General features: G+C 43.5%; 1 protein-coding gene across 1 annotated transcript in view; it reads left to right on the top strand.

Moving 5' to 3' along the window:
- Positions 1–14,406: 14,406 nt before the first annotated feature.
- afg3l2 (AFG3-like AAA ATPase 2) overlaps positions 14,407–25,734 on the top strand; it is a 251,039-nt gene continuing 239,711 nt past the window's right edge. The window contains exon 1 of the mRNA XM_084311762.1: positions 14,407–14,630. Within this exon, the coding sequence (XP_084167888.1) occupies positions 14,535–14,630 (96 nt within the window). The 5' untranslated portion in view covers positions 14,407–14,534. The remainder of the gene's footprint in view (positions 14,631–25,734) is intronic.

The following is a 25,734-nucleotide window of genomic DNA, read 5'->3' as shown; positions in this document are numbered from 1 at the left end:
CTTTTATGTGACACCAAGTGAGCGGTGAGGACGTCCGCGCATTAGAAAATTGGAGCTTCGCACTTGGAGTCCGCTTTGGGTCTGCTTTGGGTCCGCTTTGGGTCTGCTTTGAGTCTGCTTTGAGTCCGCTTTGAGTCTGCTTTGAGTCCGCTTTGAGTCTGCTTTGAGTCTGCTTTGGGTCTGCTTTGGGTCCGCTTTGAGTCTGCTTTGAGTCTGCTTTGGGTCCGCTTTAAGTCTGCTTTGAGTCTGCTTTGGGTCCGCTTTGAGTCTGCTTTGAGTCTGCTTTGGGTCCGCTTTGAGTCCGCTTTGAATCCGCTTTGAGTCTGCTTTGAGTCTGCTTTGGGTCCGCTTTGAGTCTGCTTTGAGTCTGCTTTGAGTCTGCTTTGGGTCCGCTTTGAGTCCGCTTTGAGTCTGCTTTGAGTCCGCTTTGAGTCTGCTTTGAGTCTGCTTTGGGTCCGCTTTGAGTCCGCTTTGAGTCTGCTTTGAGTCTGCTTTGAGTCTGCTTTGGGTCTGCTTTGGGTCCGCTTTGAGTCTGCTTTGAGTCTGCTTTGGGTCCGCTTTGAGTCTGCTTTGAGTCTGCTTTGGGTCCGCTTTGAGTCTGCTTTGAGTCTGCTTTGGGTCCGCTTTGAGTCTGCTTTGGGTCCGCTTTGAGTCTGCTTTGAGTCTGCTTTGAGTCTGCTTTGAGTCTGCTTTGGGTCCGCTTTGAGTCCGCTTTGAGTCCGCTTTGAGTCCGCTTTGAGTCCGCTTTGAGTCTGCTTTGAGTCTGCTTTGGGTCCGCTTTGAGTCCGCTTTGAGTCCGCTTTAAGTCCGCTTTGAGTCTGCTTTGAGTCTGCTTTAAGTCTGCTTTGAGTCTGCTTTGGGTCCGCTTTGAGTCTGCTTTGAGTCTGCTTTGGGTCCGCTTTGAGTCCGCTTTGAATCCGCTTTGAGTCTGCTTTGAGTCTGCTTTGAGTCCGCTTTGAGTCTGCTTTGAGTCCGCTTTGAGTCTGCTTTGAGTCCGCTTTGAGTCTGCTTTGGGTCTGCTTTGGGTCTGCTTTGGGTCTGCTTTGAGTCTGCTTTGGGTCTGCTTTGAGTCTGCTTTGGGTCCGCTTTGAGTCCGCTTTGAGTCTGCTTTGAGTCCGCTTTGAGTCTGCTTTGGGTCTGCTTTGGGTCTGCTTTGAGTCTGCTTTGGGTCCACTTTGAGTCCGCTTTGAGTCTGCTTTGAGTCTGCTTTGAGTCTGCTTTGGGTCTGCTTTGGGTCCGCTTTGAGTCTGCTTTGAGTCTGCTTTGAGTCTGCTTTGGGTCCGCTTTGAGTCTGCTTTGAGTCTGCTTTGGGTCCGCTTTGAGTCTGCTTTGAGTCCGCTTTGAGTCCGCTTTGAGTCCGCTTTGAGTCCGCTTTGAGTCTGCTTTGAGTCTGCTTTGGGTCCGCTTTGAGTCCGCTTTGAGTCCGCTTTAAGTCTGCTTTGAGTCTGCTTTGAGTCTGCTTTGAGTCTGCTTTGGGTCTGCTTTGGATCCGCTTTGGGTCCGCTTTGAGTCTGCTTTGAGTCTGCTTTGAGTCTGCTTTGAGTCTGCTTTGGGTCTGCTTTGAGTCTGCTTTGGGTCTGCTTTGAGTTTGCTTTGAGTCTGCTTTGGGTCCGCTTTGAGTCTGCTTTGAGTCTGCTTTGGGTCCGCTTTGGGTCCGCTTTGAGTACGCTTTGAGTCCGTTTTGAGTCTGCTTTGAGTCTGCTTTGAGTCTGCTTTGAGTCTGCTTTGAGTCTGCTTTGGGTCTGCTTTGGGTCCGCTTTGAGTCCGCTTTGAGTCCGCTTTGATTCTGTTTTGAGTCTGCTTTGAGTCTGCTTTGAGTCTGTTTTGAGTCTGCTTTGAGTCTGCTTTGGGTCCGCTTTGGGTCCGCTTTGAGTCCGCTTTGAGTCCGCTTTGAGTCTGCTTTGAGTCTGCTTTGAGTCTGCTTTGAGTCTGCTTTGGGTCCGCTTTGAGTCCGCTTTGAGTCTGCTTTGAGTCTGCTTTGAGTCTGCTTTGGGTCCGCTTTGGGTCCGCTTTGAGTCTGCTTTGAGTCTGCTTTGAGTCTGCTTTGGGTCCGCTTTGAGTCCGGTTTGAGTCCGGTTTGAGTCCGCTTTGAGTCTGCTTTGATTCTGCTTTGAGTCTGCTTTGAGTCTGCTTTGAGTCTGCTTTGAGTCTGCTTTGAGTCTGCTTTGGGTCCGCTTTGGGTCCGCTTTGAGTCCGCTTTGAGTCCGCTTTGAGTCTGCTTTGAGTCTGCTTTGAGTCCGCTTTGAGTCTGGTTTGAGTCCGCTTTGAGTCTGCTTTGATTCTGCTTTGAGTCTGCTTTGGGTCCGCTTTGGGTCCGCTTTGGGTCCGCTTTGAGTCCGCTTTGAGTCTGCTTTGAGTCTGCTTTGAGTCTGCTTTGAGTCTGCTTTGGGTCTGCTTTGAGTCTGCTTTGAGTCTGCTTTGAGTCTGCTTTGGGTCCGCTTTGAGTCTGCTTTGAGTCTGCTTTGAGTCTGCTTTGAGTCCGCTTTGGGTCCGCTTTGAGTCTGCTTTGAGTCTGCTTTGGGTCCGCTTTGAGTCTGCTTTGAGTCCGCTTTGAGTCTGCTTTGGGTCCGCTTTGAGTCCGCTTTGGGTCTGCTTTGGGTCCGCTTTGAGTCTGCTTTGAGTCCGCTTTGAGTCTGCTTTGGGTCCGCTTTGGGTCCGCTTTGAGTCTGCTTTGAGTCTGCTTTGGGTCCGCTTTGAGTCTGCTTTGAGTCTGCTTTGAGTCCGCTTTGAGTCTGCTTTGAGTCTGCTTTGGGTCCGCTTTGAGTCCGCTTTGAGTCCGCTTTGAGTCTGCTTTGAGTCTGCTTTGGGTCCGCTTTGAATCTGCTTTGAGTCTGCTATGAGTCCGCTTTGAGTCTGCTTTGAGTCTGCTTTGGGTCCGCTTTGAGTCCGCTTTGAGTCTGCTTTGGGTCCGCTTTGAGTATGCTTTGAGTCTGCTTTGAGTCTGCTTTGAGTCTGCTTTGAGTCCGCTTTGAGTCTGCTTTGGGTCCGCTTTGGATCCGCTTTGAGTCTGCTTTGGGTCCGCTTTGAGTCTGCTTTGTGTCTGCTTTGAGTCTGCTTTGGGTCCGCTTTGAGTCTGCTTTGAGTCTGCTTTGGGTCCGCTTTGAGTCTGCTTTGAGTCTGCTTTGGGTCCGCTTTGAGTCTGCTTTGGGTCCGCTTTGAGTCTGCTTTGAGTCTGCTTTGAGTCTGCTTTGAGTCTGCTTTGGGTCCGCTTTGAGTCCGCTTTGAGTCCGCTTTGAGTCCGCTTTGAGTCCGCTTTGAGTCTGCTTTGAGTCTGCTTTGGGTCCGCTTTGAGTCCGCTTTGAGTCCGCTTTAAGTCTGCTTTGAGTCTGCTTTGAGTCTGCTTTGAGTCTGCTTTGGGTCTGCTTTGGATCCGCTTTGGGTCCGCTTTGAGTCTGCTTTGAGTCTGCTTTGAGTCTGCTTTGAGTCTGCTTTGGGTCTGCTTTGAGTCTGCTTTGGGTCTGCTTTGAGTTTGCTTTGAGTCTGCTTTGGGTCCGCTTTGAGTCTGCTTTGAGTCTGCTTTGGGTCCGCTTTGGGTCCGCTTTGAGTACGCTTTGAGTCCGTTTTGAGTCTGCTTTGAGTCTGCTTTGAGTCTGCTTTGAGTCTGCTTTGAGTCTGCTTTGGGTCTGCTTTGGGTCCGCTTTGAGTCCGCTTTGAGTCCGCTTTGAGTCCGCTTTGATTCTGTTTTGAGTCTGCTTTGAGTCTGCTTTGAGTCTGTTTTGAGTCTGCTTTGAGTCTGCTTTGGGTCCGCTTTGGGTCCGCTTTGAGTCCGCTTTGAGTCCGCTTTGAGTCTGCTTTGAGTCTGCTTTGAGTCTGCTTTGAGTCTGCTTTGGGTCCGCTTTGAGTCCGCTTTGAGTCTGCTTTGAGTCTGCTTTGAGTCTGCTTTGGGTCCGCTTTGGGTCCGCTTTGAGTCTGCTTTGAGTCTGCTTTGAGTCTGCTTTGGGTCCGCTTTGAGTCCGGTTTGAGTCCGGTTTGAGTCCGCTTTGAGTCTGCTTTGATTCTGCTTTGAGTCTGCTTTGAGTCTGCTTTGAGTCTGCTTTGAGTCTGCTTTGAGTCTGCTTTGGGTCCGCTTTGGGTCCGCTTTGAGTCCGCTTTGAGTCTGCTTTGAGTCTGCTTTGAGTCTGCTTTGAGTCCGCTTTGAGTCTGGTTTGAGTCCGCTTTGAGTCTGCTTTGATTCTGCTTTGAGTCTGCTTTGGGTCTGCTTTGGGTCCGCTTTGGGTCCGCTTTGAGTCCGCTTTGAGTCTGCTTTGAGTCTGCTTTGAGTCTGCTTTGAGTCTGCTTTGGGTCTGCTTTGAGTCTGCTTTGAGTCTGCTTTGAGTCTGCTTTGGGTCCGCTTTGAGTCTGCTTTGAGTCTGCTTTGAGTCTGCTTTGAGTCCGCTTTGGGTCCGCTTTGAGTCTGCTTTAAGTCTGCTTTGGGTCCGCTTTGAGTCTGCTTTGAGTCCGCTTTGAGTCTGCTTTGGGTCCGCTTTGAGTCCGCTTTGGGTCTGCTTTGGGTCCGCTTTGAGTCTGCTTTGAGTCCGCTTTGAGTCTGCTTTGGGTCCGCTTTGGGTCCGCTTTGAGTCTGCTTTGAGTCTGCTTTGGGTCCGCTTTGAGTCTGCTTTGAGTCTGCTTTGAGTCCGCTTTGAGTCTGCTTTGAGTCTGCTTTGGGTCCGCTTTGAGTCCGCTTTGAGTCCGCTTTGAGTCTGCTTTGAGTCTGCTTTGAGTCTGCTCTGAGTCCGCTTTGAGTCCGCTTTGAGTCTGCTTTGAGTCTGCTTTGGGTCCGCTTTGGGTCCGCTTTGAGTCCGCTTTGAGTCCGCTTTGAGTCTGCTTTGAGTCTGCTTTGAGTCTGCTTTGAGTCTGCTTTGAGTCCGCTTTGAGTCCGGTTTCAGTCCGCTTTGAGTCTGCTTTGATTCTGCTTTGGGTCTGCTTTGGGTCTGCTTTGGGTCCGCTTTGGGTCCGCTTTGAGTCCGCTTTGAGTCTGCTTTGAGTCTGCTTTGGGTCCGCTTTGAGTCTGCTTTGAGTCTGCTTTGGGTCTGCTTTGAGTCTGCTTTGAGTCTGCTTTGAGTCTGCTTTGGGTCTGCTTTGGGTCCGCTTTGAGTCTGCTTTGAGTCTGCTTTGAATCTGCTTTGAGTCCGCTTTGGGTCCGCTTTGAGTCTGCCTTGAGTCTGCTTTGGGTCCGCTTTGAGTCTGCTTTGAGTCCGCTTTGAGTCTGCTTTGGGTCCGCTTTGAGTCCGCTTTGGGTCCGCTTTGGGTCCGGTTTGAGTCTGCTTTGAGTCTGCTTTGAGTCTGCTTTGGGTCCGCTTTGAGTCTGCTTTGAGTCTGCTTTGAATCTGCTTTGAGTCCGCTTTGGGTCCGCTTTGAGTCTGCTTTGAGTCTGCTTTGGGTCCGCTTTGAGTCTGCTTTGAGTCCACTTTGAGTCTGCTTTGGGTCCGCTTTGAGTCCGCTTTGGGTCCGCTTTGGGTCCGCTTTGAGTCTGCTTTGAGTCTGCTTTGGGTCCGCTTTGAGTCTGCTTTGAGTCTGCTTTGAGTCCGCTTTGAGTCTGCTTTGAGTCTGCTTTGGGTCCGCTTTGAGTCTGCTCATTTTTGGATGGGTTCCCTTTTTTTTACCAAGGCCATATTTACTTATTATTTTGTCTGGTTTAATTTCACTGATTCAGATTCAGATTACTTTATTCACCATATTGCAGTACAAAATGGAGGGTCCTACTAATCACCCCAAAGTACCAGAAAATACCAGAAACTACCCCAAAATACCCCAAAATACCAGAAACTACCCCAAAATACCCCAAAATACCAGGAAATACCAGAAAATACCAGAAAATACCCCAAAATACCAGAAAATACCAGAAAATACCCCAAAATACCCCAAAGTATACCCCAAAATATCAGAAAATACCCCCAAATACCCCAAAGTATACCCCAAAATACCAGAAACTACCCCAAAATACCCCAAAATACCAGAAAATACCCCAAAATACACCAAAGTATACCCCAAAATACCATAAACTACCCCAAAATACCCCAAAGTATACCCCAAAATACCAGAAACTTCCCCAAAATACCCCAAAATACCAGAAAATACCAGAAACTACCCCAAAATACCCCAAAATACCAGAAAATACCCCAAAATACACCAAAGTATACCCCAAAATACCATAAACTACCCCAAAATACCCCAAAGTATACCCCAAAATACCAGAAACTTCCCCAAAATACCCCAAAATACCAGAAAATACCAGAAACTACCCCAAAATACCCCAAAGTATACCCCAAAATACCAGAAACTACACCAAAATACCCCAAAATACCAGAAAATACCAGAAAATACCAGAAACTACCCCAAATTACCCCAAAGTATACCCCAAAATACCAGAAACTACCCCAAAATACCAGAAAATACCAGAAAATACCAGAAACTACCCCAAAATACCCCAAAGTATACCCCAAAATACCAGAAACTACCCCAAAATACCAGAAAATACCCCAAAATACCAGAAACTACCCCAAACTACCCCAAAATACCCCAAAGTATACCCCAAAATACCAGAAACTACCCCAAAATACCCCAAAATACCCCAAAGTATACCCCAAAATACCAGAAACTACCCCAAAATACCCCAAAATGGGTCTAATTTCTGCCAGATAAGAAACAAGGTCTGGCAGAAATTAGACCCACAACCAGAGGCAACATATATTGTAATAATGGGCCGTTATTACACTAAACTTAAGAGGGATACTAATTTCATGAGGAGGATAACATGGATTGAGAGGCCTCCAGGATATTTTCCAGTGAACAGGGCCGACATTGCAGTGTGGGAATATCTAGGCACATTCCCCATAACACTCAGTTATCATGCAAATGCTAAGAAAAATCCATCTCAGTTTATCAGAACACAAAGGTTTCAGAGGTGACTGAAAGAGTGGCTCAGGCGGTACAAACCCAGACACCTCGTGATGTATACGAACAGTTAGTTATGGAAGATGAGGAAAATGCACCTCGAGATTTAAAACAAGTCAGGAATATAAAACATCAAGTATCAAAAGACCAGAGGCCTTCTGGTAATCGAACCAATACTGCTGATGAGCTTCAGACAGTTCTGAATATGTTGCAGGAAAATCATTATGTTCAGCAAATAATTTCTAGGAAGGGAAAACCACCTTGTGTCATCCTTTACTTTGATGAACAATTAGAAGATGTTAGAAGATTTTGTTGTGGGCAGGATGCTACATCTGTTTTAGGAGTGGATCGCACATTTAATTTGGGGGCTTGCTTCTTAACAGTGACTGTGTTCGAGAATACCCCAAAATACCCCAAAGTTGCAGTACAAAATGGAGGGTCCTACTAATCACCCCAAAGTACCAGAAAATACCAGAAACTACCCCAAAATACCCGAAAATACCCCAAAGTATACCCCAAAATACCAGAATCTACCCCAAAATACCAGAAACTACCCGAAAATACCCCAAAGTATACCCCAAAATACAGAAACTACCCCAAACTACCCCAAAATACCAGAAAATACCCCAAAATACCCCAAAGTATACCCCAAAATACCAGAACATACCAGAAAATACCCCAAAATACCCAAAGTAAACCCCAAAATACCAGAAACTACCCCAAAATACCAGAAAATACCCCAAAATACACCAAAGTATACCCCAAAATACCAGAAACTACCCCAAAATACCCCAAAATACCCCAAAGTATACCCCAAAATACCAGAAACTACCCCAAAATACCCCAAAATACCAGAAAATACCAGAAAATACCCCAAAATACCCCAAAGTATACCCCAAAATACCAGAAACTACCCCAAAATACCAGAAACTACCCCAAAATACCCCCAAAGTATACCCCAAAATACCAGAAACTACCCCAAAATACCAGGAAATACCAGAAACTACCCCAAAACACCCCAAAGTATACCCCAAAATACCAGAAACTACCCCAAAATACCAGAAAATACCAGAAACTACCCCAAAATACCCCAAAGTATACCCCAAAATACCGGAAAATACCCCAAAATACCCCCAAAATACCAGAAAATACCAGAAAATACCAGAAACTACCCCAAAATACCCCAAAGTATACCCCAAAATACCAGAAACTACCCCAAAATACCAGAAAATACCCCAAAATACCAGAAAATACCAGAAAATACCCCAAAATACCCCAAAGTATACCCCAAAATACCAGAAACTACCCCAAAATACCCCCAAAGTATACCCCAAAATACCAGAAACTACCCCAAAATACCAGGAAATACCAGAAAATACCAGAAACTACCCCAAAATACCCCAAAATACCAGAAACTACCCCAAAATACCCCAAAATACCAGAAAATACCAGAAACTACCCCAAAATACCCCAAAGTATACCCCAAAATACCGGAAACTACCCCAAAATACCAGAAAATACCAGAAAATACCCCAAAGTATACCCCAAAATACCAGAAACTACCCCAAAATACCAGAAAATACCCCAAAATACCAGAAACTACCCCAAAATACCCCAAAGTATACCCCAAAATACCAGAAACTACCCCAAAATACCCCAAAATACCCCAAAGTATACCCCAAAATACCAGAAACTACCCCAAAATACCCCAAAATGGGTCTAATTTCTGCCAGATAAGAAACAAGGTCTGGCAGAAATTAGACCCACAACCAGAGGCAACATATATTGTAATAATAATAACAATTCACACATGCACTCACAGAGCAATGGCAGCCAGATGCCATGCAAGGTGCTAGCCTGCTTATTGGAGTCATTTGGGGTTCAGTGTCTTGAAGGACACTTCGGCATGTGAACAGAAGGAGCTGGGATTCAAACCACTGACCAAACCATTGACCATATGATCATTAGTTGACCTGCTCTACCTCTGAGCCAGTATTTTGTGGTACATTGAGGTATACTTTGGGGAACTTTGAGGTTCTTTGGGGTATTTCGTGATACTTTGGTATTTTAGGGTATACTTTGTGGTATACTTTGGGGTATTTTCTGGTATTTTGGGGTATTTTGGGGTAGTTTCTGGTATTTTGGGGTATACTTTGGGGTATTTTGGGGTAGTTTCTGGTATTTTGGGGTAGTTTCTGGTATTTTGGGGTATACTTTGGGGTATTTTGGGGTATTTTCTGGTATTTTGGGGTAAACTGTGGGGTATTTTGGGGTAGTTTCTGGTATTTTGGGGTATACTTTGGGGTATTTTGGGGTATTTTCTGGTATTTTGGGGTATTTTCTGGTATTTTGGGGTAGTTTCTGGTATTTTGGGGTATACTTTGGGGTATTTTGGGGTAGTTTCTGGTATTTTCTGGTATTTTGGGGTAGTTTCTGGTATTTTGGGGCATACTTTGGGGTATTTTGGGGTAGTTTCTGGTATTTCCTGGTATTTCCTGGTATTTTGGGGTATTTTGGGGTAGTTTCTGGTATTTTCTGGTATTTTGGGGTAGTTTCTGGTATTTTGGGGTATACTTTGGGGTATTTTGAGGTCGTTTCTGGTATTTTCTAGTATTTTGGGGTAGTTTCTGGTATTTTGGGGTATACTTTGGGATATTTTGGGGTAGTTTCTGGTATTTTCTGGTTTTTTGGGGTATACTTTGGGGTATTTTGGGGTATTTTCTGGTATTTTGGGGTATTTTGGGGTATTTTCTGGTATTTTGGGGTATTTTGGGGTAGTTTCTGGTATTTTGTGGTATACTTTTGGGTATTTTGGGGTATTTTGGGGTAGTTTCTGGTATTTTGGGGTATACTTTGGTGTATTTTGGGGTATTTTCTGGTATTTTGGGGTATTTTGGGGTAGTTTCTGGTATTTTGGGGTATACTTTGGGGTATTTTGGGGTAGTTTCTGGTATTTTGGGGTAGTTTCTGGTATTTTGGGGTATACTTTGGGGTATTTTGGGGTATTTTCTGGTATTTTGGGGTAAACTGTGGGGTATTTTGGGGTAGTTTCTGGTATTTTGGGGTACTTTGGGGTGATTAGTAGGACCCCAAATGGAACGTGATTCGACGTTTACAGTGCATGCTTTTTTCACAATTAAGAATAATACAACAGTAAATAAATAATTATAAGTAAAGTGCAAGACAGAGCAGAACAGTGAGACAACAATAAGACTGTAAAAAGTGCAGTGGGGGACATGGATACAGTGCAGCACAAAGTTCAAGTCCAGAGGTCCAGCCCTAGCAGCTTGCCATACAGGGGGGGGGGGGAGCAGGGGGACACCTGACTCGTTTACCAGGTGAGCTGCTGAGGGGAAGAAGCTGAGTCTATGGCGGGACTTTAGTGTTTTGGGCAGCCGTAGCCGCCTGCCGTGGGGGAGCATAATGAAGAGGCCGTGACCCGGGTGGGCGGGGTCTGCCATGATCTTCCTCGCCTTCCTCAAGGCCCTGGTGGAGTGTAGGGACTCGAGGGAGGGAAGGGAGCAGCTGATCACCCTCTCCGCCGAGCGTATCACCCGCTGCAGCTTGGCCTTGTCCCTGACCATGGCTGCAGGGAACCAGGTGATGATGGAGAGGGTGAGGATGGACTGGATGATGGCGGTGTAGAACTGGACCATCATAGTCCTCGGCAGCCTGAACTTCCTCAGCTGACGCAGGAAGAACATCCTCTTCCGGGCCTTTTTGTTGAGAGCGATGGAATTCAGCTCCCATTTTAGGTCCCGGGAGAGTGTCATGCCGAGGAAGCGGCAGGACTCCACAGAGGCCACCGGGGTGCCTCCCAGAATGATCGGGTGGGGGGGATCACATTAGTATTGAGAAACTTAGCACTGTGTTGCGTCCTCGCTCTCACCAGGCCCCAATACAATCCACCAGGACAAGTGTTTTATAGCCTCGAAAAACCATGATACATGTCATTTTCCAAAATGGGAATCTTACAGTATAATCAGATACATGTCTTTGCGTGTTCTACTGAAGAAATGGTTGCAAATTGTACATTGTACATCAAACATTATGAGTGGCATAGGCCTTGTGCTATCTAAGTGGCCTATGAAACTCCTTATAAATGTTGATACAAGTTACAGTTTGAAACTTTCTATTTCTGCTGTAGAACTGAAGAGACATCTGATTATACTATATGTTAATACACAATGCTGACAGCTTGTGGAAGTAATGGGAGGCCTTGGTCGTGAGAGGTTTGTACTGTCTACCAGCAGACTATAGGTGATAGAATCGTTTTTGAATAGGTGATTATAATTTCAGTTTTACCATGGTACCAGCCATTTTATAAATAATTTACCATGGTACTGCCAAATTTGTACTTGAATAATTCCATGGTACAATCCAGTTTAAACCATGATACCAATGGTAATATCATGGTATTTCCATCATGGAGAGGAGATCAATGATTAGTTGGCCTCCTGAGAAGTCCAGGAGAACATTTTAAGAACATTAAAAAATTTAAATAATAATAGAACTAACAACAAAAAGGTATAGGAATACATGCGCTGGTATGAAAAATAAGTTGATGGCTCAAGGTCACTCTCCCCAGAGGGCAGGAGAACCACTCGGATCCAGTTGAAGCAGAGCGGGCACGGTTATACGCGGTAGGTCAAACTGAGGACGGCGTAGAGCAGATCCACCGCGCCTGTGGTGCTCAGATCCAGTTTGAGGTAGAACAGCCACTGCACTCGACACTGTAGGCCACGTCGAGGACGGCGCAGGGAAGATCATCACCTTGACAGTATCACACACGCGAGACATCCACTCACAGAGAGATAGGGAAAGGGTTTAGAAGAGCTCCCATGTCCGCAATAGGTAGACATGGGAGCAATAAACAGACATCCTGACTATGTTCCCATCAACCCTACTCCAACACATAAACTGAACTAACCATACTAAGCTAAGGGTCTGTCCCCGACCAGGTGAGATCTATGTAGGCTTTGTCAGTATTCCAATGTACAGTGTACAGTGTCGTCCCCCAGTGTACAGTGTCGTCGACCCCCCTACCCAACACCCCCCCCCCCCCCCCCCCCCCCTCCAATGTACAGCCGCACCCACCCAACCCCACCCCACCTACCCAAAGTTTCTATGTCAAATGTATATACACTCTTTTTCTGGACACTTTTTGTATCACAAACAGTACTGTATTTGCAAATCTGGTATGTCATAAATGTATAGATGTAGCAGTACTGTCTGCAGTATGTCGTGTGTGTCATATGATGAATTGAAAATGGGGGACCCTGATGTAAACATGACGAAAGTCTTTCTCTGGTCTGCATCCCCTTAACAATTGTATGTATTGAGCTGTACTGTACTGTACCCATTCTGCAATCTGTTAATAAACTTTTCAATCAATCAATCAATCAATCAAACGCGCGGCCAATCAGATCGCGGAACCCGAACGCGGAACTGCAAGTTTGTTGGTAAAAGACTACACGCGGGCGGTCTCGATTGACCTGCGTCTCTACAATTCGTAGCCGCATTTCTGCAGACCCCTCTCTGATTGGTTGAACTCCATTTTTGCAGACCCCTCCCATTTCTGCAGACCCCTCTCTGATTGGTTGAGCGAAGCCCCTCTCTGATTGGCCCCCCGCATGAGCCGAGACAGGCTCCTCTAGCCAGGAGTCGAAACTCCGTTAACTCCAGAGAGAGAGGCTGAACGCAATTTATACGCATGGAAGTATTGATTACGGCATAACGAATCATTAAAAGATATATACCGTTAACTGGAATATGTTGTGTGTGCCTTTACACATGTTGGATAGGATTATGTAATTGGTTTGTATAGCGTCGCGTATAACGTTATTTCGCGTGACTTCACGGTTTATTCACATTTCACAATTCATCGTCGTGTTTACATCAGGGTCCCCCATGTTCAATTCATGATAACATATATGACATACAGGTAGACAGATGGACAGTACTGCTACATCTAGACATTTATGACATACCAGATTTTGAACTTGTGGTAGGCCTAGACATTTTCAATTCATCGTCTTGTTTACATCAGGGTCCCCCATGTTCAATTCATGATAACATATATGACATACAGGTAGACAGATAGACAGTACTGCTACATCTAGACATTTATGACATACCAGATTTACAAATACAGTACTGTTTGTGATACAAAAAGAGTCCAGAAAAGAAAGGCTATACATTTGACGTAGAAACTGTACATTGGAGGAGGTTGGGTGGGGGGGACTATACATTGCTTCTTCTAAGTGTCTATGCTTTTTTTGTCAGTATTTACTGGCTTTCAAAAAAATAACATCTTGTTGCTTGTGTGTTGAAGGACTTTTACCGAAGGGTTACACATATCATGTCTGCACGTACAGAGTGCGGTGAACCCATCCTGGACCTGCGTTGACCATACCTCTTTTGAGGCCACTGTGCGAATGACTCACCAGTCTGAGGAGGAGATCCTGGTGTGGGCAAGGTCGATGCAGGTCACCTGGAGAGTGGCCCATACATATATGTCATATATGTTATCATGAATTGAACATGGGGGACCCTGATGTAAACAAGACGATGAATTGAAAATGTCTAGGCCTACCACAAGTTCAAAATCTGGTATGTCATAAATGTCTAAATGTAGCAGTACTGTCCATCTGTCTACCTGTATGTCATATATGTTATCATGAATTGAACATGGGGGACCCTGATGTAAACAAGATGATGAATTGAAAATGTCTAGGCTAATAAACAACTTGTGACAAATAACTCTTGACTTGACCACCAGCCTCTCTCTCTTAAGGCATTAACTGGGTTAATTAATCTAAATGTTATATTGTAACTGTCTAGTTATTGATTGATTGAATTGATTGAAAACTTTATTAACAGATTGCAGAATGGGTATACAGTACACAGTACAGCTCAATACATACAATTGTTAAGGGAATGCAGACCCCAGAGAAAGACTTTCGTCTTGTTTACATCAGGGTCCCCCATTTTCAATTCATCGTAACATATGACATACAGATAGACAACTGGGTTAATCTAAATGTTACATTGTACAGTAAGTGGGGAGTGTAAACAAGTTGACCGCTGGCTGTGTTGTGAAATGTGAATAAACCGTGAAGTCACGCGAAATAACGTTATACGCGACGCTATACAAACCAATTACATAATCCTATCCAACATGTGTAAAGGCACACACAACATATTCCAGTTAACGGTATATTTTTTTAATGATTCGTTATGGCGTAATCAATACTTCCATGCGTATAAATTGCGTTCAGCCTCTCTCTCTGGAGTTAACGGAGTTTCGACTCCTGGCTAGAGGAGCTTGTCTCGGCTCATGCGGGGGGCCAATCAGAGAGGGGCTTCGCTCAACCAATCAGAGAGGGGTCTGCAGAAATGGGAGGGGTCTGCAAAAATAGAGTTCAACCAATCAGAGAGGGGTCTGCAGAAATGCGGCTACGAATTGTAGAGACGCGATTGACCTTACGTCGAAATAGACGTCATGACGTCACATGTCCCTTTTCGATGACAGAAAACATGGCGTGTGAGTTGTGTCGCGGTGTGAAGAACCATCCTGTTCTTTAATCTGACTGTGATCTGAAGAAGCAGTCCTGTTCTTTAATCTGACTGTGATCTGGGTTCCAGACAGACGGGTCAGCATGGCCCACCGATACCTTCGCTTATCGAGAGGTTGCAGGGACGTGTTTAAAACCCTGATACCATCCAGTGTCGCAACTATCAACTCTGCACGACTGGTACGTATTGCCACTTGGCTAATAGTTTAATAATCCTAGCTAACTGACCTGCTAGCTCTGATTGATTTATGTTATCTTTATTCTTAAAGGGAGCCTACATGAACTGTATTCAAGATGAGATGACACAGTATGTCAATATGGACAACGTTAGAGTAGACATACACTGGCCAATTCCATAATGAGTAAAGTCATAACTGAACTGAGCAGTTTAGCATGGCAGGCCTGAGAGTGACATTGATGTTGTGTTTTGATCGGATAATGAAGGCCATATCTGTAGTTCTGTAGACCTTGGCTTTCACATGTGTAGTTATTTTCGTGTCCCCCCCCACCTCTCCACTCAAGGGCACGGCTAACATCATAACATGCACATTTATAAACACAACACAGCATCTCTGCTCCACTCAGGTGGAGGCTAACATCATAACATGCACATTTATAAACACAACACAGCATCTCTGCTACACTCAGGTGGAGGCTAACATCATAACATGCACATTTATAAACACAACACAGCATCTCTGCTCCACTCAGGTGGAGGCTAACATCATAACATGCACATTTATAAACACAACACAGCATCTCTGCTCCACTCAGGTGGAGGCTAACATCATAACATGCACATTTATAAACACAACACAGCATCTCTGCTCCACTCAGGTGGAGGCTAACATCATAACATGCACATTTATAAACGCAACACAGCATCTCTGCTCCACTCAGGTGGAGGCTAACATCATAACATGCACATTTATAAACACAACACAGCATCTCTGCTCCACTCAGGTGGAGGCTAACATCATAACATGCACATTTATAAATGCAACACAGCATCTCTGCTCCACTCAGGTGGAGGCTGATGTTACTGTAGTAGTGATACCAGGCTGCTATTAAAGTTTGTAATCTGTTCTGGAGTTCTGGCTTGTAGTAAGGTGCTATTATTGCATGACATTCTATTATTTAGGCCTACATTGTAATAGTCTATCTTATTGTTAGCATTTCAAAAGCATAGTTATATTGTAGTTGGCTTGGGCTAATTGCGATTATACTTAGGGATGCACCGATATGAAAATTTGTGGCCGATACCGATATCGATTGTTCAACTAACACAATCGGCCGATACCGATATTTGTGGCAAAAAAAGAAAGAAAAAAAAGTTAATAAATATATATATATTTATTTTTTTGTAATTTTAAATTTTTTTTATGAAACTACTGTATATTTGTATGTCTCTAAATGTTTTGATGAATTGAAAATGGAGGACCCTTATGTAAAAAAGCCGAAAGTCTTTTTCTGGTCTTCATCCTCCAGTCTTAGCACTGTTGTTGTATTGAGCTGTACTGTATTGTACCCATTCTGCAATCTGTTAATAAAGTTTTCAATCAATCAATCAGACAAATGTATAGAAAAGCTTTTATTATAACCATATAACAAAAAATTATATTATTGTTTATGAAAATGTGTTAGCCCTATGCTTGACTATTATTTTAGGCATGGCAACAAATAAAATAATAATAATAAAATGAATAAATAAAATATTAAATAAATAAATAAATAGGCTACACGTCTCTCTTTTTGTGTTACAAATTGTGCTCACCGATATCAACATAGGCCTCTTTACTTACTTAAAAAAGGAAACATCAAGAAATATGTTTATGGTATTCCATCATGCCATGTGTGTTTTTTATATTTTATAATGCTCATGATTATTGCTGAAGTCTGAGTCATACAATACCCACTGGCTTTCATCTTCAACAGACTAACTTGACTAAAAAGACAAAAGTGTATGAGTTTTAAGAGTTTAACACATTGGCGACCGCTGGGACCTGTCTAATGTAAACCAGCTTTTGTAAACAGACCGGTGTCTTTTTGTAGAGCTAAATCTATACTTTATAGTATTGCTATCTGTCCATTCTCATTGTCAATTGAGTTCATAAACCGTCCCTTCAGAATGGCTTAAAAAAAAAAAAATGCATCAATAGGTTGTCATTTTATAGCGCCGTGAATATAAGCATTATAGCGGATTTTGTCTCGTATATTTTCTGGAAGGCTAGTTATAGGGCTAATTAGGACTGGGCGATATGGCCAAAAACGTTATCGTGATAAAATAATACAATTATTTTCATATAACTCGATATCGATAATTATCGTCGATATACATTTCTGTCAAGTTTAATTAACTTCTTATGTCCGGCGCCGACGGGCTATTAATAGACTCACTTGTTTTGCTGCGGTAGAACGAAGAGTCGAAGACGTCACTACGAGACGAGTTGGAGAGCCGTCGCGTGTCGAGCCAACCCTTTGAGAAGCGTTGTGGTCCCGGCTTGAATTCTCCATGAATGTGTCCAAGTCCATAATCCATATAAATCCATTTTGTTATATCCAACACAGTCTGAATGAATGTTTCTTGTGATTATTAGGGGTGGGAATCACCAGTTTCATCATGATACGATACGATATCGATTCTTTGGACAACGATACGATATTTGCCGATATCACAAAGTCTCTCACGATACAATACGATTAGATTAGATTCAGGTGCCTGCAATCGATATGAGATGATATCATATGCCCATTTAACACAATCAGTAACATTTAGATCAACTAAAAAAAGTTAACGAAAATATCATTTGACATTTGTATTTTTGAGCTCTTCCAGACATTTAAAGGAAAATCAATCTATTGTTTTTAATACAAATAGACCTCCTGTTCACTGTAAAGTGCCACGTTTTGATATATTGAGCTTTAAACTTTAAGCTCCATTTTTTGGAACTCAAAACTCAACCTAAAACCCCTCCCTACCTCCCTCTCCCAAACCGTTCCTACAACAATTTGTTGATGTTGCATGATCATGTATAGGCCTACATTTATTATGTATTATATTGTTTATGTTTAAATAACATTTAAACATCAAACTCCTCTGACCTCATCTGGTCTTTCCAAAGACGCGCGCACACACACACAGAAAGGGAGAATGCTATGCTGTAACGTCTACACACACGGAGCTACTGCTGTTGTTCTTGGGCGGATATGAGACTCGCCACAGGATTTTCAAAATAAGAGTATCGATATGAATCGATCTTATTACATTGCATCGATCCGATTCGATTGTTGATAATTACATCGATGTATCGATCTGGATCGATGTATCGTCCCACCCCTAGTGATTATGCCGCGTGATTTCAAACCACCAAAACTGAATGTCTTGTCTCAAGTTGATGTCGTCATCAGTCCGCGGACGTTTTTCTACGCAGTAAACACGGCCCAGTGCATAGATTATTATATTCCACCAGGGGACAACCTACCGCCACTGGATCATATGCATTATAAGAATGGACACAGTTAGCCAGAGCAAGCGGTGTATCCCACGACAATGTACTAACTATCACCCTAAAATACTCCGTTCCGCCCCAATTAGGGCTGGACGGTATGGTCTAAAATTTATATCACGGTATAATTTGAAGCATAGACGGTAACGATATATATCACGGTATCTTAAAATGTCTATATAAATGCTTCTGAAGGGGTAAACACTGGTACAGCTGCTGAGCTATACTATAGCTAATGTCCATCAATATCTTCCTTTTTAATTAAATAGGTTCAAGAATCGAATCAGGATTGTTAGCAGAGAGAGAGAGAGAGAGAGAGGGAGAGAGAGAGGGAGGGGGCTGCTAGTGGAGCCAGCTACCGTTAACTTGCCGAGGCTCCAGCACATCGACAAGCTGCTGGAGCCAGCTAACGTTAGCTTGCCGAGGCTACCAGCACATCACAAGCTGCTGGAGCAAGCTAACGTTAGCTTGCCGAGGCTCCAGCACATCGACAAGCTGCTGGAGCAAGCTAACGTTAGCTTGCCGAGGCTACCAGCACATCAACAAGCTGCTGGAGCCAGCTAACGTTAGCTTGCCGAGGCTCCAGCACATCGACAAGCTGCTGGAGCAAGCTAACGTTAGCTTGCCGAGGCTCCAGCACATCGACAAGCTGCTGGAGCAAGCTAACGTTAGCTTGCCGAGGCTACCAGCACATCGACAGTTAACATTACATAAGGTTTTAGCGCGACGTGGGCATTCCAGAATGGCGAGGATGCAAAGCATGTTAGACCATTGGACTCGTTGCAGAGTTTACATTACACATAGAAACTGCGCGACTCGCGAGAGAAGTCACACAGCTGTGTGCAACGCAGGGCTGAAGAGCTAGTTCGCTTCTGTGTTTATTAATTGCGTGTTCACGCCCACTGCGCGAAGCCTCTGTGCTCCTAAATAACTTTTTCCATTTCGCACATATCTATTATCTATAACTAATTCTATCTATTTTTAGGGGCAAATACGAGTGAAATAGTCGCGCTGTGGTTACATGACGTCATTGCTATTTTAGAGCTGCTCTACCGGTTACAAGGTATAGTCAAAATCCATACCGTAGAGCAAATTGATACCGTTTATACCGTATACCGTTTATACCGTCCACCCCTAGCCCCAATACATTGCAACGACGTCCACCGCATACCCCACACTACTCTAACCGTTACCCTCAGAATTCACGCCACACACCCACTCCGCACGTAAACTATAAAATAGCGGCGTGCAAGCTAATGATCCTAGCCAGCCTTGTTTACTGCCCAGAGGTGCACCGCGGGTCTCCTTCGCTGTCGCCATCTCCTTCACTGATTGGTTGTTAGTGCGTGTGCGCTGATATCCAAGCTTGGAAAATCGATATATCGAAACTTTGCGACCACGTTTCATGTTTATTTCGAGGAAATAATTTATCGCGATGATTATCGTTATCGTTTTATCGCCCAGCCCTAGGGCTAATAGCTGCTAACGTTATATTCAACGGCATTTCCGTTTTACATAAAGAAATAACTCAAACTGCATATCATTGGGAATGTCCCTAAGCATGTATGCATGAAAGGGGGGGGGGGGCGGGGGACGTCGTTTATTATTATTGATTACTAGGGGTGTAATGGTACGCGGATACGTACTGTACCGCGTCAATGTGGTCCTCCGGTACAGTACGGGCTGTGCACCGTACGATTGCAACGGTGCGGAACCTTTTTTTGCGGAACTTAAATTCCCCCGGCCCCACGTAATTTATCAACAACACTGCGGTCTGCTGTGAGCATTATAAAACAAACGTGTGTTTAACCGACCGTGAATTAAAGTGTCAATGCTGTTTGTCATTTTAACAGCAGATACTTTCTTAAATGCCATCCTCCCGACAGAGCAGTGTGACGGGGAGCTCTGATGGGTTCGCTTGCTGGTGTTAGCATTAGCTGAAGAGCTAGTTTTAGCTTAACGTTACCTTGGCTAAAGTTGGGACTATTCATAATCCAGCAATAATGGCTGCAGACCTGCAAGCAAAGTACAGCAAGTTGGCAAAGGAGTATTCCAACGTAAATCACATTTTCACCAGTAAAGTTACAGTCTTTCCATCTGCCGGTAGCTCATGCTAGCTAACCTAGCTCACGTTAGCGTCGTCACTGAACCACCTCGCGTACACAATTAATGACATGTTGCGGACAGCCATATCGGTGACAATGTTTAGCTTTTAGTGCCAAATGATAAGAGTCTGAGGCGGAGTCTCAAAAGAGACTGTTGAATATTTATTGTGCAAAAATCACAACAGATCCTCTCCAACGGAGCCTTGTAGACTGAGTAGGGTATATCTGCAGAGCCACTTGGTAACGAGTGCAACACCGTGTAATGTCCGTGTGGATCGTTGGAGTAGGGTATATCTGCAGTGCTGCAGCCCCATACTCAGTGTATAGATTTGTATTAGTATCATAATCAAGCACCTGTTGTTGAATAAATACCATTACTTTCTAGTTATTACTAAAAAACAGTATATATAAAACAGTAGCTGTATAAAAGAAAAAGAAAAAAAGGATAATTTATATAATAATTAAAAAAAAAACTTTAATGTATGCACTGGTATCGCGCCCCCCCCCCCCCCCCCCCCCACTGTACCGAAAGAATACCGAACCGTGACTTCAAAACCGAGGTACGTACCGAACCGTGGATTTTGTGTACCGTTACACCCCTATTGATTACCAATAACAGTGGTCGTGTAACTAGCCACATACGCTGCTCGGCTGGTTGCGTATCATAGCAAGCTCTGATCCGGCTGTAATTTATGTGAAAAAGATCTTACCATAAGCCGGTGGGATACCCCCGAGCATTTCCCCGTTATCGATCGGCATCTGGTAGATCAATATGTCCATTGGCTGATGATAAATCCCCTTATTCCATGGTGAAATCTGCGATTCGAAACGTAATCCACGGTACATGATGCTGGTTCAGAATCCGGGTACTAAAAATCTCCATTGAAAGGGGGAAAAAAAAGTTATCCATTCGCCCACAGGGCATACTGCAGTGGAGCGATGGCGCCCCTAAGAGGATCTGGCCGGTATTGCACATCCTCGAATTCACAGACTAGGGAATATATGCAGTGCCGCTCCGCGACCTTGACCCGGTTATTAAAATGATATAAAAGCAATAACAACTTGCCACAGCTTTATACGTGATTCTGTCCACAACGCATGGACTCGAAACCCGTATTAACTCGTGGTCGGGCGGCAAAGTGTTAAGAGACAGCACTCACTGGACTTCCCGTTTGAGAACAACATGTAGCAGACACGTTTGGTCAAAGCTCCGCTCCCGTCAACGTTGATTTCGCTTCAAAACCTTATTTGCACAACACTTCGTTTAAACCTCATCGTATATATTAAATAAGACCTACTAACTATATCAAAAGAAATAAAGATTCAACATGGGACCTAAGGAAAAGAAAGAGACTGGAAAGAAACACGGAGTAGACAGTACAACGGAGCAAGCTGTGACACGCTCATCGAGGGATACAGCAGCGGCCAGTACAACGGCACCGATGTTGACTTGCCCCGTTGGGGAGACAGTTGCTGATAATATAACGGGCCCGATGACGACTTGCCCCGAGAGGGAGACAGCAGACGACAATATAACGGCACCGGCGGGGATGAGCTCCGTGAAAGAGAAAGCAGTGGAAATTGAGAAGAAAATATCCGACAATACCGCCGTGACTCCCAACGCTCTTACAACCGCAACTGATACAGGCAGGGAGGATACACCACCCGATTTCAGGTCTCTGACTAACCTGATAAAGGATCGGATGGACGACTTCAAATTACACATCGATGCTAAATTCGAAGAGGTTAAAATAGCGGCCGCAAATCAAACCGAGCGTATTACTGCAGTGGAAAACACTGTGCTCGAAATCACATTGAAAGTCGAGGAGAACAAGAAGACTGTTCACGATGGATTCATGGAGCTAGCGGCGGAGATACAACAGGTGGACAAAGCGCTTTGGAAGAAAATACAAGACATTGAAGAGGAAGCAATGGAGAGGCGGCTCGAGACCGAACGTCATTAGATATAGATTAGGGCTGGGCGATATAACGATAACGATAAATATCGCGATATATTTTAATAATCGATATCGAATATAGAAATTAAAAAAAAATCGAAAAATCGTTTTTCTTTTTTTTTGTGACCTGCAACAGGGCAGTTTTAAAACCAGAGGTGGTGGACAGACTTGTCTTTCTTGCCTGCAACTTAAAGTAATGGCTTTGCTTGTCCAAATGACAATACTGACCAAATTGAGATTTATCTTTCTCTTGTCCATTTATTTTGTTTGCTTTCTAATTTAAAATACAGTTTGAAACCGTCTGTACACAGTAGGCTATGTGTGCTAGCAGAACTAGACTCCAGTCACGAGTCACGGTGCACATGTGCGGTGGTTTGTCCACCAAAAAAGCGCCAAAAGATCGAAAATAAACTAGCAGAGCCAGAACTGTTCAACTCCCCTGGAGCCACAGCCAGCAGAGAAGCCGGTTTACTTTAGCTTTTAAACCAGCTGCAGCCTGAGAACTGGAGTGTGAGGGGATGTAACACTAAAGATGGCGGCAATGACAAAGAATTGCTGCAAAATAAACATACATCTGTTGTTAAAAAAAAAAATATTAATACTTATAACAATTCGATAATTATCGATATCGAGAAATATGATAACATTATCATATCGTTATCGCGATATGATTTTTTCCATATCGCCCAGCCCTAATATAGATATAGATGTAGATATAATGTCCGTATTGTGGGATTGGACAGACGACACATTTCCAACAGTGTTAGCTGGAATTCTAGGTAAACAGATCCTCCCCACAGTGCCGTTAGTGGACCATTGTTATAGAATCGGTACACGGTAGGGATGCTCGATATTGGCTTTTTTACCGATACCGATATTCCGATATTGTCCAACTCTTAATTTCGATACCGATACCGATATCAACCGATACCGATATATGCAGGGTTTCCCCCCAAAAAAACGGAATAATTTCAGGTAACTAATAATTTCACTGGATGCATTCAAAAGGCTTTCTAAATGTAAGCATTATCTGTGCAAAATATGATAATTAAAAAAGTAAAGATTAACATTACATATCTCTTGTTGTTGAATTAAACCAACATGCATACTTTTGACAATAAATAAAATAAGAATTGGTTCTTACTTGCTTGCCTGGGTAAATAAAGGTTAAAAAAAAAAAAAAAAAATGTTATTGTTTTTTTTTTTTTTTTTACAGATACCGATATTTTCCGATATCACATTTTACTGCCGATATCGGCCGATAATATCGGTCGGCCGATAATATCGGACATCCCTAGTACACGGGACCCCAAAGGCAACAAGACGAGGGTTATCATTGCTACTCTGCGCAAAACAGAAATAAGAGACGCGATCATCAGAGAGGCACGCAATCAATGGGGGAGACTGAAATATAATGACAAACCAGTGTCTTTCTACGAGGATTTATGCAGGGAGGCCATTTCCCGACGTGCCCCTTACAAAGAGGTGCTGCAGAAACTCTACAGGAGAAAACTCAAACCCAGCCTTCGCTACCCAGCGTCTCTCCATCTTGGGGGAAGATGGTAAAAGATTCGGGTTACACTCGCGTAAAGACGCAGAAGAATACATGAGGCAACATGATATCGGCCCCCGGGGGCCGGTCGCACCATAGGCCCGTCTCAGAAGACAAGCCTATTCATCTCTCTCTTTTTCTTACTTTTTATTATTTTTATTAGAATGACTTTGCCACGGCTCAACTACAAAAGCGACAGCAGATATGCCTGTAGGCAACACTGAGGCACAAAGTGTTTAATACGAAACGATAGGCACTATATTTATAGATTTCTGGTTTTTGGGCAGGCAATAATCCAACATTGACATTGGGAACACTCTGGAATATTCTGGATTCTTCTTTCGACCGTTCAGGGACACACTGGAATATACTGGAAAACACTAGAAGGACATAACTCTTGGACAGGAAGGATATTCTGGAACATAACATCAGTGTTTACAAATTTACAAGGGTATTCTACAACTTTCTAGAATAAACTGTACTCCTACAATGAAGGCCTGTAACAATAACATCCGGTATGTATATGCATATGAACCAGATATGGAAGTTCAATAAGGTTTTAAAAACATCATCCTTGTCTAAAGGTATAAGAATGACAAGGTTATTTTAATATTTTAAGCAATTGCTCCACTGCTTTAGGGATTTGCATAATTTAGTTCTAGAAATCTATTTTTTTTGTTGAGTTTTATTTAATTTCTTATTTTTTTAGTTTTTTTTCTCTTTTCTTTTTCTCCCTTTTTTTGAAGGTTCCAACATATACAAGTTAGTAGAAGGTTCAAATAAATATACCAATGGAGGTATATTTTTCATTTTTCACACTATTTTTATTACATTAATGGGAAGGCGTTAGACCAAGAGTGACATTCTATTAAATTAGAATGAAAGTTTTAGATCCTATGGCAATTAGCATAGGAAGGTTAGGGGTAGAAGGCTCATTTTGGGCAATCCGGTGGTTTAAGGGAGGGAGTCATATGCGTAGGGTGTGTCTATGGAACACAGCCCTGTACGACTCTCTGAGGGAGGGGGACTTAGGGGATTATTATTTGTATATATGTATGTTTTTAAGCTCGGCTCTCAACGGGACCTCAATAGTTGGATGTATATCCATTGTAGATTCGCACTCCAGAAGCATTACCAACAACTACACAACAACATGTATAGATTATGGCTAGTTTGAATATAATGATCTGGAATACTGGGGGAATAAATAATCAACACAAACGCAAAAGCGTGCTCACACTGATGAAAAACAAACCGGTTGACGTGGCTCTGCTAAGCGAAACGCACATTTTAGTGGAAGACAAAGCTACATTAGCGGACAACATATACCATAACATTAGTAGGGCTGACCTTCGAAGCCTTTTTTGGCAATCGAAGCTTCGGGGCCGAGCTTCGATTTTAATTCGAAGCTTCGATAAAAAAAAATAAATAAAAATGTATCTTATGTTGTGGGACTTGTACAGCACTTTGGTAAACTTTGTTGTTTTTAAATGTGCTCTATAAATAAAGTGGATTGTTCACACACACACACACAAATCGAAGTAAAAAATAAAAATAGAAAATGAAAATCGAAAAGCGAGAGACTAAACCTGTTGTTGTTAGCTTACATGCTAACGTGAATGGGATCGACCATAGCATTGCGGCTAGGCTAGCTACCATAGCAGTACAGCAGCTAGTTGAATGGATAAACGTTATTTAACATTGCAGAATGGGTACAATACAATACGGCTCAATACAAACAGTTGTTAAGGGGGGGTGCAGAGTCATCAACACAATGTACCACCAAGAGTGGAGAGTTTATGTCTATCAAAAAGCGAGAGACTAAACCTAAAGCTCTTGTTGTTAGCTTACATGCTAACGTGAATGGGATCGGCCATAGCATTGCGGCTAGGCTAGCTACCATAGCAGTACAGCAGCTAGTTGAATGGATAAACGTTATTTAACATTGCAGAATGGGTACAATACAATACGGCTCAATACAAACAGTTGTTAAGGGGGGGTGCAGAGTCATCAACACAATGTACCACCAAGAGCGGAGAGTTTATGTCTCTCAAAAAGCGAGAGACTAAACCTAAAGCTCTTGTTGTTAGCTTACATGCTAACGTGAATGGGATCGGCCATAGCATTGCGGCTACGCTAGCTACCATAGCAGTACAGCAGCTA

This window comes from Notolepis coatsorum, assembly GCF_963971535.1.
Source record: "Notolepis coatsorum genome assembly, chromosome: 4".
In the NCBI taxonomy this organism is placed as follows: domain Eukaryota; kingdom Metazoa; phylum Chordata; class Actinopteri; order Aulopiformes; family Paralepididae; genus Notolepis; species Notolepis coatsorum.
Note: the sequence above shows the minus strand (reverse complement) of the source record. Positions and strands in the feature narration are given on the sequence as shown.